At 41.6% G+C, this 14058-nt stretch overlaps 1 protein-coding gene across 8 annotated transcripts in view; it reads right to left on the reverse strand.

Moving 5' to 3' along the window:
• The window catches only part of Pde7a (phosphodiesterase 7A), an 88215-nt gene that overhangs the window by 12331 nt on the left and 61826 nt on the right, over positions 1-14058 (reverse strand). For 5 of the 8 annotated variants that reach the window (XR_389588.4, NM_001122759.2, NM_008802.3 and 2 more), the window contains 4 exons: positions 7612-7763; positions 5708-5771; positions 1006-1101; positions 475-575 (listed from right to left, as the gene is read on the reverse strand). Coding sequence is in view for 7 of the 8 variants with exons in the window: in NM_001122759.2 (NP_001116231.1) it covers positions 475-575; positions 1006-1101; positions 5708-5771; positions 7612-7763 (413 nt within the window). In the remaining variant the exon portion in view is untranslated. Of the gene's footprint in view, positions 1-474; positions 576-1005; positions 1102-5707; positions 5772-5903; positions 6081-7611; positions 7764-14058 lie in introns of all 8 variants that reach the window. The other 3 variants (XM_030252456.1, XM_006535408.4, XM_011249666.2) reach the window with 2 other exon arrangements.

Consider the following 14058-nt stretch of genomic DNA (forward strand, 5'->3'; position numbering starts at 1 on the left):
AGAGAAGTTACTATTTATTTAGTCTGACTTCAAACTCCTGGCAATCCTGCTATCTCAGCCTCTTAAGTGCTGGGATTTACAGGTGGGAACCTCCTTGTCTGCCTAAAGTGAGGCTCTTATATGAACTTCAAGGGACAAGATGAACAATATTTAAGTGCTCTCCTTTCAAGTGGGCTTACATGTCTCAGGGACAGGAGTAAGTATAGCGTTTTATGTCTTATGGCCTCAGGCTCTGCACCAACGTACCCAGCAATCTCACATGGGGGACACTTGAAAACAATCTGTACGAACACAGAGTCCAAGGCTTTGAGAGCTCTGGGTCCCGTTCTCTAGTTCTTCTACTTATAGCCACATCTGGAAACACAATCTGGTTTGATCTCACTCTCATAGCAGAAGCTTCAGACACTGAGCTGAGGTACTAACTTATGGAAATCTGTGTCCACAGAAATTGTCTGGCGACTTTCAACCACCTACCTTAGGTTCCTTTAAGTAACAGTGCATGGCCTGAGTAACGTCTGCAGCATGGACTGCATTGTGGTAAGGATTTTGACTGTGGTAATCTTCTTGAATCATAACTGCATTTAAAAAAAAAAAAACTCAAATTTTAGTATACATGAGGGACATCCGAATATTGAAAGTGGTAACCATTAGTGATCCACGTATATTTTCCTTGTGGTTATCAACTTAAATAGTTCACATTCTAAAACAGTCACTTCAATTCAACCAATCACCAGGTATTTCAGTATCATGCCACAGCAGAGACCATGAGAAAAAGAGTATGACTGCTAACCAGCTGATACATGGTTTATCACACATGGTTTTTAACTGCAAAGCCAGCTGATACATGGCCTATCACACATGGTGCCTGTCACTGATGAAATTGTTGCCATGTCTTGAAGAGCTACAAGCACGTGCTTTAAGCTATGATCCTGATAGTTTGTTACAGCTGACTGACAGTTATGCAAGTTCTTATACAGCCTTGTTAAATGTATTAGAATCACTTACCTAAAAACCGACGGAGTTTCACCATATCTAAATGGAAGTACTCAATCAATCCATGAAGACTAAATAAATGAAAGGTTAGGCTTACTAGACTATTTCCTAGAAAGAAAGAGGAGAGGCCATATTAGTAAGACATGCAAGGCCAGAAGACTGCTGTCCCCAGACGGAGACTCCGAGCGAGCATGGACTTGGAAGCAACATCCAAGCCCACTTTGCTCTGCCAATGCCTGTAGCTCTGTACTTTGATTAGTATACACTTTAAATGTTAACCTCTCCATTCTACACTAAGGAAAAAATGTTTCAGCTTTCTACAAAGAACTGAAAGATAAAAACTTTTAAGGATTTTCAGGTTAAACACGTTGGACAACAAACTAATACTCAATAGTAGAATATGGGAAAACTGACCTAGAGTGAACAAGCCAATCTAACTTTACAAGCACTTCATAGAAATGAATAGAACCACAGCAGAAATTTTTGGCTACAACCTTCTGAAAATTGTGTTTATTTTTACTGGAACAGAACTTGGAGAGGACAGTCTCCTCTTCACAGTCCCCAAGACTGAAGCTCTGACAAAAGCTCTCCTCTTTTCTGTACTGAGCAGAGACCTGAGAGCTGGTGGAGGGCAGGCAGCAGCACACACCTCCTAACTGTGCAGCTGACACGCACAGACAAGTGGCCTCACTGCTGTCAGGGACAGGCCTCTTTCACTCTGCAAAGCACCTGTTGTAAGACTCTGTTACTCTTCCCAAACATTTTAATGTGCTTCTTTCCCATTTTCCTCATGAACCACAGCCTCATAGGTCACAGGGAAAAAGCTCCCTAAGTCTTTAGCTTCTTTTTCCTTAAACATTAATTTACCCATATTTCCTCAAAGACAGATCCCCATCCCTTGGATACATTTCACCACAACAAGCCATGTTGTCTTGTCTCTTTCTCCTACAATTTCCCAAGCACCACAAGCCTTGAGACACGCTGTACATTCTATGTACTGTCTATGGCTCTCCATCCCCACACTCATGCAGCCAGTGTTTATTCCTGCTGTCTGAATCCCCATCTTTACTATGCTTATTTCCCCATCCCTGCCAAAAATGCTCCAGTATATATACCTTATTCTATGTCTCAGGATTTTGTAGACTCAATACAGGACAAATATGCTATATTAACAGTTAAATTGACTATTTTAAAGGGATTTAATCTCATAATTTACTGCATCACAGATAACAGTAACATGCATGTGATTCTAGTTATCCTCTGAACTCTATGATATTGGTAAATATGAAAAAGAAAAACTAATCTCTCAGTAAGAATTTATAATATTTAAAAGGGCTAATAAAGAATGAACTAACAACTCATCAAACCACTGTCAACAGAACCCATCGATGGATACATGTAACAACTTGCAGAGAACGTCATGAAGGCAGGGGAAGGCCACAAAGAAGATTTTTAAATATAATATTGTTTATTATTGTGTATTGAAACAAACATGCATGATGGGAGCACATATGCCATGGTGTATGTGTGTGTGTGTGTGTAAAAAGTCAAAGGACAACCTTGGGGAATCAGTTCTCCCACCTTTCTTGGGAATTGAACTTAGTTCAGCAAATGAAGACACTTCCTGCAAAAGCCTCATGACCTATCTTGCTGGACCATAAGGATTCTTTTACAGACAAAGACACACACGTATATATGCAGGTATGCATGCCATGGTACACATGTTGGAAGTTGGAGGACAGCTTGCAAAAGTCATTCTTGCTTCCTAGCATGTAGTCCAGAACAGCAAACTCATGTGTGCTGCTTTGGTTGCAAAGGCATCTTGCCAGCCCCAAGATTCTTTTAAAAGGTGACTTGGCATATCATCACCATATGGAAAGTAGTAAGTATAACCTTAAATTGGATGCCAGTGAGTCAGGCATGGTGGCACAGATCTTTAATCTCAGTATCTGGGAGGGAGAGGCAGGAAGAGCTCTGTGAGTTTGAGACCAGCCTAGACTACATACTGAGTTCCAGGATCATCAGGACTATAAAGACATTCTCACAAGGTCTGAAAAAAAAAAAAAAAAAGCAGGAGGAACAGAAAGAAGAGAAAGAGGGGGAGGATGAAGAAGAGGAGGATGATGAGAAGAATGAAGAGGAGGATGAGGAGGAAGAAGATGATGATGAAGAGGAAAAGAAGGAGGAAGATGAGGATGAGGAATAGGACAGTGAGGAAGAACAGGAGGAGGAAGAAGAAGAAGAGAAGGGGGAAGAGGAGGAGGAAGAAGAGGAGAAAGGAAGAAGAAGAAGAGAAGGGGAAGAGGAGGAGGAAGAAGAGGAGAAAGGAAGAAGGAAGAAGTAGGAAGGGAAAAGGGAGAAGGGAAAAGGAAGGGAGGAGGGAGGAAGGAAGAGGGAGGAGGAGAAGAAAAAGAAGGGAAGAAAAGAAACAGTATTTAGAGTAAAACTGCCACAATGAACCAACCCCCCCCCCCCAAAAAAAAAATACAGACCAGCTAAGATGTAGTGACTCTCCATGAGAGCTTGAGTGGAAACACAGGCTGGCCACTCTCCTCTCCATGAACCAGAGGTGGTCAGGAGCAACAGGCACAATCCTGTTCACATCCCTCTAACAGAAATGTCAGACAGCAACTGTTCTCCTCCTGGGAGCAGATGAGATGAGGTATACCGGTTCTGGGGCAAACCAACTCAGCTCTGTCCCCTCCTGCCTGTTTTCTCCCCTGTACTACCAAGAGGGTACCAGAGTAAAACTATAAAGAACCACTGGGTCAATAAGCAAGCAGGGGCAACTATGAACTTGGATATGGTAAACACAAATCATGTATAATTTTAGTTCTAAAAGGAAACCATTTCAACTACATAATGCAAGTTGAAGAACAGTTTTTTTCCTGCCCATTTGTTCAATTACATTTCTTCAAGTAGAAAATCTCTGTGGTTTCCAGGGGCTATAGTTAGCTTCCTATAAAAGCAAAGGTGGGTAGCTAACAATAGGTGGTTTTATCTAGGACCAAGTAATTGGGCCACCTTCTCCACAAAGCCAGTTCAAACAGGGTGGTCTACGGAAAGCAACTGTGGCTGACATAGAATACAGACACACTCACTAGCTTTCATCCTAAGACCCTGACTAACAGGTTGTGCACTTTTTAAAAATCAAATTTAGAAAAGAGCAACTATATTAAGGAATGGCAGGCATCCTAGCAGCCCAAGAATAGACTATGAGCTATCAGTTTATATAAGGCTAGTCTTTAAAAATGTTATGGCTGGTGTTGTTTCATCTATATTTATCTTATGATAATAACTGAAGTTATGTTTGTGTTGAGTTAGAAAAGAAAAATTTCACAAATCTTGAAGGAGGTGGGCATCTAATAATTCACTGCTTGTATTAAAAAAAAAAGAAAGAAAAAGAGAAAGAACAATCCCCACAAGGCCTAGAGGAAGGTAAATTGCCTTTTCGTTAGGGCACCATGGCTAGATGCAGCCAGCGAGAGGCAGAGAGAGCAACAGGACACAAAGCACCCAAGGGTAAAAGATAGCGACAGGGGAAGAGCAGTGATGCCTGGCGCTGTTCCGACACAGGCAAACCTTAAGGTCCCCACCACCTTGCCCTTCAGGCTCATCTACTTCCTGTCTGCAGTGCAGAGATAAGCAGGGCAGGTAGAGCCCTTCTCGAGAAAGTAACAGTGACACCCAAACAACCACAGCAGTGCTGGGGAAGGTGGCAGCGGTCACTGGGTAAGGTACTTGTATCTACAAGCTCAACAAACTGAGTTGGAACCCTGCAATCCATAGACAGGAAAGAGAACCCACAACAGCATGCTATCCTCTGGCTTCCACATGTGTATTGTGGGCATGTGCATACACACCTCCATAAATAAACACATTTCTAGAAGAAAAGAAAAGCAGGTAACTTTAAAGTCAAGCAGGGGACACATTACTCCGTCCCTAGCAACAGAAAAACTGAATTCTTTGTGTAATTCTATTAAAAACCTACTTTGGCAAAGGGGCAAAGACAGGTAAGTATCACCAAGAATCTGTCAAATATGTTATTCTTAAAAAAAAAAAAGTTTCCAAATAGAACCCAGTTTTGATTATAAAGAGAATTAAAAAAAAAAAAAGCAATATCAACCCCACATAAAAGCTGGGCTCAGCTGGGGCAGGAGAGCTTAGAATGACCTATGTAACATTTCTCCAAACCTCTCTTAACTGTCACAGAGTCTGACGATACGCTCTTCTCCAGCGTGGGGAGGCAGTGCCAAAGGCAGGCTGTGGAACCACGCTAATCCTCTGCAGCAGGTAAGAAAAAAGGCTCGGGGCCAGCACACTCAAGAAAGCAAGCAGCTTGGGGGAGCAGGCCTTTGGGAAAAATCTAACTACATGGAAAACTGCGTCAGAAGATGCCACTGTAAACAGTCACACGCTGAAGAAACTGAGAAGAGAAAATGAAGACTGCAGTGAGACTCAGGCTGAGTTATTAAAAACGGCAGTAATAACTGCCAACTGGTCCAGTCATGATGAAGTGATTACTGTCAAGACTAATAGTAAAAACAAAAATTGTGAAATGATTTCTGTTGTTTTTTTGAAAAGTGACTAACAAAGACAAAATGCTGGCACAGGGTCACAGTCCAAGTGAATGACAGCAAGGACAGAGCACACTAAAGCTTCAACATAGGCGAATGACCACAGAAACTCGAGTATTGTCAAATGCTTCACTTACCATTTGTTAGTCTATCAAACAGAAAGATATCAAAATTCCAATTTCCAACTTTTTCCAGCATACACTGAAATGAAAACCAAACATTTCTACTGTAATTTAATCTCAGTAAGACCCACTTTCGGCAGATAGACCATAGCAACGTTCATGGAAACGACCAAGTGGCTGACTGGCTTTGAGAGACGCCGAGATCATTTACCTTCGTTCACGTTCTGTTCTAGGTTTGTGGGCAGGGTTGCACTGTACAGCCCTGTCTACAGCTCACGGCAATTCTCTTGCTTCAGCCTCCCAAGAATGGGGCGTACCAGAGTGTGCCACCACACTCTGCTCTCAGCCTCTTCTTAGTTATGACTCTTTCCACTGGCTCAAATATTCTCTAGAGAAATAAATTCCACTTGAGAACAAATTCTTTTGTTTTTCAGTTAATCATAGAGAGGTCAGGTCAGTCTTCCACCCTGTTCCTATGGCCTACAAATTTAGGAGAATTCTGAAACAATTCACCATCAAATAGTCCATGTGCTGCAGTCTTAAATCAGATTTTAAAAGTCTGGCAGCGAGTTCTACTGGGTACCTGGTGAGCAGGCGAGGCACTCAAGCCTCACCGACTCCTGGGAACAGGCAGTAAGTACCATGGCTCAGCTGTAGCAGAAAGCTGTCATGGTGACTGAAGAGTCCAAGGTCAGGGACTTGGAGAGCACAGTAAACCCACACCACACTGTCACTCAAGTATTTGCTGTTCAGGGTTGTTTGTTTGTTTGTTTTGCTATTTTGGGACAGGGTCTTTCTACATAGCTCTGGCTGTCCTCGAACACAGAGATCTTTCTCCCTCTACCTCCTGGGTGCTGGGAGATTAAAGGCATGCATGGCTTGCTAACCATTTCTTTCTTTTCTTTTGCTGAATTCTGGGGTATTTATTGACAATCTTTAAATATCATTCAAACCTAGCAGTAAAGCAGTCAGCTCTGAGGATGATACACACTGTAGACAACAAACACATCCAAAGTCCACGGCACAGAAGTGTGCGCTTTTAAAGTAAAGGTTTTTATTTTGTATCCCTAAGTTTGCTGTGGTATAAGATGAAGAATTAAACACCACAAGTAATATTAGTGTGACACTTGTGAAGGTTGAAAGCACAGTGTCAGGAACCAGCAATAACACACAGGTCAACACTCTAACCGCGACAGCAGGTCAACAGTTCCCACTGACTGATCTACTAAGCAGGGAATGATTCTTTTCTTTATATTGTAATGAAACTTCAAAGAAGACACCCTGCAGCCAGTCTATATAACTTTAGAAATCTGGCCTGTAAAATTTAAGGAACAAATAAGTTCAGGTACATTAAAATTCAAGATTATATGAAATCCCATTTGATCAAAACCAAACCCATTTCACTTCTATCTTACTTAAGACATTTCCTGAAAAGTCTGTAAGAATAAAGTAAATAATTCTTACTAATACCATTTCGGTTAAGATTAGCTAAACCTTCAATATCATCTGACTGAAAAAGATGGCCCCACCTTCCTGAGCTGTCTGTATGGAACTATGGGGCAAGCACATCTGTAGTGAGATACAGACCCCGGTGTCCTTATCAACAGCACTAAAGCATCAGATCAGGCCCGGGCTCACATTCTTCCCAGCACCCAACTCTGTGCTAGCTTAAAGTTGATTGTCCTGCTGATCAACTCATTACTTAATGTTCTATTAAGTAACTAATATAGAAAATTAAGAAAACAAATGCACTTACTACTTTATCTCAGAAGTTTTCCTTGCTCCGTTATACCTACTTAGAAACAACCAGCTCTAAACTCTCAAAAATGGCTCAATTCAGACAGGGCATCTAAATCAGTGTTTTAGAGGAGGCCCCAGTAAACTTATCAAGCAACTCATTTTGAAGAAGTTGTACAAACCTTGGCTTGTCCATTGTAATCCTCATCTAAAATGTCTAGAGAACTACAAACTGTGGCACCCCGAAAAACTCGTGAGGATCTGAGATATCGCTGGAAACTTAGTAACCTTCTGATGTTCCTGGCGGAGACTGATGCTTCAATGTCAGATTGAGCTGAAAGAAAGGGAGTAACCATGAAAACCTGGCAGACCCCAAGAAGGCTGCCTCTGAAACACCCCCAAGTTCCATGCAAGCACTTAAGGTGTATACAAGCACTTGAAATTTTTCCTTCATTTTCTGTGTATGGGTCCTTGTCTGCATGTGTGCACCTAGTGTGTGCAGTGATGGGAGAGGCCAGAAGAACACTGGATTTCCTAGGACTGGAGTTAAGGATGGTTGTGAGCCGTTGTGTGGGATGCTGGGAATCAAACCCAAGTCTTCTCGAAGGGCAGCCAGTGCTTTTAACCTCTGAGGCATTGTTTAAAATTCATAATTTCCACGAGCAGTTCTTTCTATGGGGAGGTGGCTTTTTCCTATTTTGAAGTGAAGAATTAGAGAAGAGTAAAGGCCAGTTTTGACAGGTGCTAGAGCCATGAGAGCGTCTGGGCTTAGACTCAGCTTTAAAGCTTAATTTCCATTAACTACTACTACTCATTTCGCTGTTTCAACACACTATATAAAAATTGGAAGCAAACACACACACACACACACACACACACACACACACAAACACACACACACACACACACACAAATTATAGTTTCAAATGACTGAGAAGCCAAATCCCAGTCACATAGATGATATTAACAACTACAGTAACAACATATCTTAAATCCTAATGAGATAGTTTAAAGTATTTTAAAGATAATTTAATTATATATACATATACATGTATATGTATGTATGTATGTATATATATACACATATACATAAATGGTTCTAAAGGCTATAAACACATATTTGTCTAAAGAGGAAAACTCTGGGCACTGTGGCTCTTCACTGGAAACAGTGTGTCCTTCAATGAGCCTAACAACTGTTTTTTTCCCTCTACTCTTAGAATAATCCAGCTCCTTTAAGCATCAAAGGACACGTTTTGTTATTCAGCTCTGCACATCAGCTCCATGGTTCATTCCTTGCACTAGTTGACAGTTCCTAAGTTACTCAGCTTCAGGCCTTCTGAACGCCCTCCTGAGCAACACTTGTCCCTGGGTCCTGCTGGTTGAACTTTTCAATTCCTCTACTTTCTTATTTATCTTTCAGTCGGCCAGCCGGTTGGCCGACCTGCCTGCCCTCCTGCCTTTTTTTTTTTCCCCTTTCCATTCCTTCCTTCTCCCTTCCCTCTTTCCTTCCTTTCTTTCCAAGGCACTTTGTTCAGTACCACAATCAGACGATGACCTTCAGCAATCAGTAGCATGTGTGTATTACTGAGATTTGACAAGAAAAGTTTCTATTAGGAAACTGTCCTTCTCTGTCTGAAATTAAACAGTAATGTGTGTGGACACTTGAGCAGACCTGTGCTTAGGTGTGTGTCCTTTCAATCGTCATGTTTTCTTTCCAGACAGAGTGTTTCAAGGTCCCTCACTCTCTGCATACTGCCTGACGTGGGCCTCTGTATTTGTTCCCATCTGCTGGAGAAAGAAGCAGGAAGACTATAAACTTTGTAGTGTGTGTGACAGCAATTGTTCATGTGCATAGAAAGTGGTAGCTACTCAACTTTTTCTAATTCCTATTTTTCTCATAAAGAATCCTGCAATAATAAGTTTTATGTGTAAATCCTTCTTCACAGCCTGACTCCCTCACTCCGCAGAAATAGGGCACGTGAAAAATAGTATCTGATACAGGCCTTGCTGGAGAAAAAGGTTTTTCAGAATTGTCCTGGAAGAGCTTCCAAAATACAATCTAATAAAGGGGTTGGGAACTATAAATCAACAATAAAACATCCATTGCTGTGACAATGTTGGAAATGTGTATTTTCTTCACACTTGATAACCCTCTGTCCCTTATCTCTGTCTGTCTGTCTGTCTGTCTCTCTCATACCTGTCTCTGTAGAAGCAAAGTCCTTACACTGAAAACTCCAATAGAGACATCTTCAGGGGCAAAAACTAAGGGTTAAGTTTGGAAGGCTGCCCACAGCATTTCTTTCAACCTAGTTAAGCCTATGCCACTGTACAGGGAGACACCAGGCTGAATGAATTATAGCATTTAGGAATATATGAAAGCGGAGGCATTTGGAAATGGAAAAGAAGCCAGTACCCTTCATTTAGATAATTACTAAAAAGCTCATCCTCTGGCCAAATTACACAAAAACCCAACTCTATTACCAATACTCCGATGAGCTCATCCTGTGACATAAAGCGAGTCATTACTCATCTCACAGCACAAGAGACAACAGACCAGACTTGTCAGCCGTCATCAAGCTTGGACTATTTACTTGCTGATACAGCTTAGAAAGCTGGAGGCATACAAAAGCTCATGTTATTATCAGAGAGTACCATGGCCCCATGGCATAGCCATAGACCAATCAGTATCACCAAAGCTAAAGAGCAAGGGCACTGTGTCCAGGTATCCTTTTTCCGTATTTCTGGACCAGAAAAGAAAGTGGAGAAGAGCTGGTGATTTTTAAAAATATATGTATTTTTCCTTCATCAAAGTAGAAAATAAAGAAGAAATACAAGCTAAGAGAAGAAAGAGGCTGGAGAGGGCTACACTGAACAGCAGGTTCCCATCTCTCCTGCAGGTGCTTCCCTGCTACCCAAGCCACACACAGTTGGGCACAGCTGCTCCATCAGAAAGGTCCTGAAGGAGACAGTCACCGCCACAGGAATCCACAAGGGGGCACCCTGCAATCACTGCCTCTGTACACAAAGAATTACTATGGAAAATTACTGCTCAGATTTTCATGTTTATAATTAAGTACTTTAAGGTTTTAGCTCTAGCTTAGCCAATTTTATGCTGAACAAAGACTGAATAAAAAAATTCTAAATAGTTTCTGTATTGTAATTCTTCTTCTTCTTCTTCTTTTTTTTTTTTTTTTTTGAGACAGGGTTTCTCTGTGTAGCCCTGGCTGTCCTGGAACTCACTCTGTAGACCAGGCTGGCCTCGAACTCAGAAATCCAACTGCCTCTGCCTCCCGAGTGCTGGGATTAAAGGCGTGCACCACCACACCCGGCTCCTAATTTTTCTTTTTTGTCCCTAGTTTTCTTACAACAACAACAAAAAAGAGTGAAAGCCATATCTAAAAGTCATTTAAAAAAGAGTAATTCTAGTTATCATACATCTATGGGACAAGTCTTTTTGTTCTTTGGGGTTTTTTTAAAGAAGAATTTTTAGTCTTAGCATATCTCAGAATATACTGACACATAGAGAAGCACTGTTCCAGGCTTCTGTGAGCAATGTTATTCAGCTGCCTGTGCTGAGAATGGATACAGAATGGCAGAGTGGGTAAAGGCTGGGTGGAACTCCTGCTCTGTCACCAGCTTTGTAACATAAAGCAGATTACTGAATGATCCTCAGTTCTTTATCTGTAAAGCTGGCTCCTGAGGACTGAAGGCAGAGAGCAAATGAGACAGCATACAATCTCTGTACAGTTTGGGGGAAAGAAGCAAGCACTCAATAAACTTATAAAGTATATATTATATGTGTAATAAAATGATAATTATAAGGGCCAGGTGTGGTGGCGCACGCCTTTAATCCCAGCACTTGGGAGGCAGAGCCAGGTGGATTTCTGAGTTCGAGGCCAGCCTGATCTACAGAGTGAGTTCCAGGACAGCCAGGGCTACACAGAGAAACCCTGCATCAAAAACAAACAAACAAACAAACAAACAAACAAACAAAAAAACAAATAAAATGATAATTATAAACATTAAATATTTTAAAAACATAACCTTATACTTTTAACTTTTAAGAGTAGATTTCATTTTTATGGTTACATATTTAATACTGAAAACCACTGCATATGAAAGTACTTCAGAACTAACTGTATATTGACATGATTTCAAAATAGTTTGACAGAACTTTAAATGTATGTAGTAAAAGCTTCACTATGAATAATAAATGACTCACTGCAATAAGAATGAAATGTATCATCAGTACTTTCCCCTTAAGCAATTCGTATAATCCTGGTTCACAGAATTACTGTTCAGTCTGATGATTTGATGATTAAGTAAGAGATTCAAAACTCTTTAAAACTCTTCCTTTTTCTTTTCTTTTTTAAAAAAAAATTCAATACAGGGTTTCTTTGTATAGCACTGGCTATCCTAGAACGCTCTCTGTGGACACAGGCTGGTCTAAAAGTCACAGAGCTTAACCTGGCTCTGCCTCCCAAGTGCTGGGCTCAAAGGTGTGAACTTTCCAGTTCCCTATGAGCCAGCTGGGAGAGGATGGGAAGCAAGTGCCGGCTTCAGCAGCGCACACTCCTTCAAAGAGCAGCTGCAAAATCACATCAGGGCCAAGTTCAACTCCACCAGTTCCATAGAGTCCAAAAGAGCAATGACCTTTAAATTGGATTAAGATTAAGGTCCAATTCATACCAGCCTGCATAGTTTATGCAACAAAGTTATCAAAGACATCTAGAATACTGGCTTCTTCCAAGTCTGGGACAAAGCAATGAAAACCAACAGTTCTTAAATGCAGGAATCTGAGAACATTCTGGAAACTAGCATTTCCCTATGCATCAACATGGCATCTCCACAAGAACCAGTTGGTAAGGGAACTGCCACCAATAGGAGTAGGAACTCGGGTCACTGGCAGGGGAAAATGATGTTGTGTGTGTGTGTGTACATATACGTACATGATCATGTCGGACTACAGCTTGCAGGAGTTGATTCCCTCCTTCCACCATGTGGATACTGACAATTGAACCTAAGTCTTCATGCTTGGCCACAATCACCTTCACCTACTGATCCATGACACTGGCCCACTTTTCTTTTAGTGAAATGCTTTGTGAACAAAGGCAGACAGTATTTCATATAAGACATGACTCTTCATTTTCACTGTGCCATGCTTCCATGTACCACACTTGCAGAAGTTGGCTCTCTCCTTCCACCCACCATGTGGGTCCTGGATACTGAACTCACCTTGGTGACAAGTACCTTTACCAACTGTGCCATCTTGTCAGCTGTTTCTAGTGATAGCTCCATGAATTCAAGGAATGCTGTCTTTGAAACAGGTGTGATTTCAAGACAAGTATATGGGAGTCAACTAATTTATCTGAAACTTTAGACAAAGAATGGCCTTGGTCTATAATGGCACAACTACAAGTGCACGCTAGATGTTTATGTAAGAATCCAATACAGTTTGGTCTTCGTTCTTCTTGAGTTTCATGCGTTTAGCAAATTGTATCTTATATCTGGGGTATCCTAAGTTTCTGGGCTAATATCCACTTATCAGTGAGTACATATTGTGTGAGTTCCTTTGTGATTGGGTTACCTCACTCAGGATGATGCCCTCCAGGTCCATCCATTTGGCTAGGAATTTCATAAATTCATTCTTTTTAATAGCTGAGTAGTACTCCATTGTGTAGATGTACCACATTTTCTGTATCCATTCCTCTGTTGAGGGGCATCTGGGTTCTTTCCAGCTTCTGGCTATTATAAATAAGGCTGCTATGAACATAGTGGAGCATGTGTCCTTCTTACCGGTTGGGACCTCTTCTGGATATATGCCCAAGAGAGGTATTGCGGGATCCTCTGGTAGTACTATGTCCAATTTTCTGAGGAACCACCAGACTGATTTCCAGAGTGGTTGTACAAAGTGTGGACACTTTGCCCCTTCTTAGAATTGGGAACAAAACACCCATGGAAGGAGCTACAGAGACAAAGTTTGGAGCTGTGATGAAAGGATGGACCATCTAGAGACTGCCATATCCGGTGATCCATCCCATAATCAGCTTCCAAATGCTGACACCATTGCACACACTAGCAAGCGTTTGCTTAAAGGACCCAGATAGAGCTCTCTCTTGTGAGACTAGGCCGGGGCCTAGCAAACACATAAGTAGATGCTCACAGTCAGCTATTGGATGGATCACAGGGCCCCCAATGGAGGAGCTAGAGAAAGTACCCAAGGAGCTAAAGGGATCTGCAACCCTATAGGTGGAACAACATTATGAACTAACCAGTACCCCTGAGCTCTTGACTCTAGCTGCATATGTATCAAAAGATGGCCTAGTCGGCCATCACTGGAAAGAGAGGCCCATTGGACACGCACACTTTATATGCCCCAGTACAGGGGAATGCCAGGGTGAAAAAGTGGGAGTGGGTGGGTAGGGGAGTGGGGGGGGGTATGGGGGACTTTTGGGATAGCATTGGAAATGTAAATGAGGAAAATACCTAATAAAAATATTAAAAAAAAATCCAATACAGAAGACAAGAAACACTTTTGCAGACCAATCAATCACCAAAACAAAGCAGCTTGTGAATAGGAAGGTAGGGAGAGGCCATGGGAAACTGAAGAAGAAAGCAAAGACAGACAT

This window comes from Mus musculus, chromosome 3, assembly GCF_000001635.26.
Source record: "Mus musculus strain C57BL/6J chromosome 3, GRCm38.p6 C57BL/6J".
NCBI lineage: Eukaryota > Metazoa > Chordata > Mammalia > Rodentia > Muridae > Mus > Mus musculus.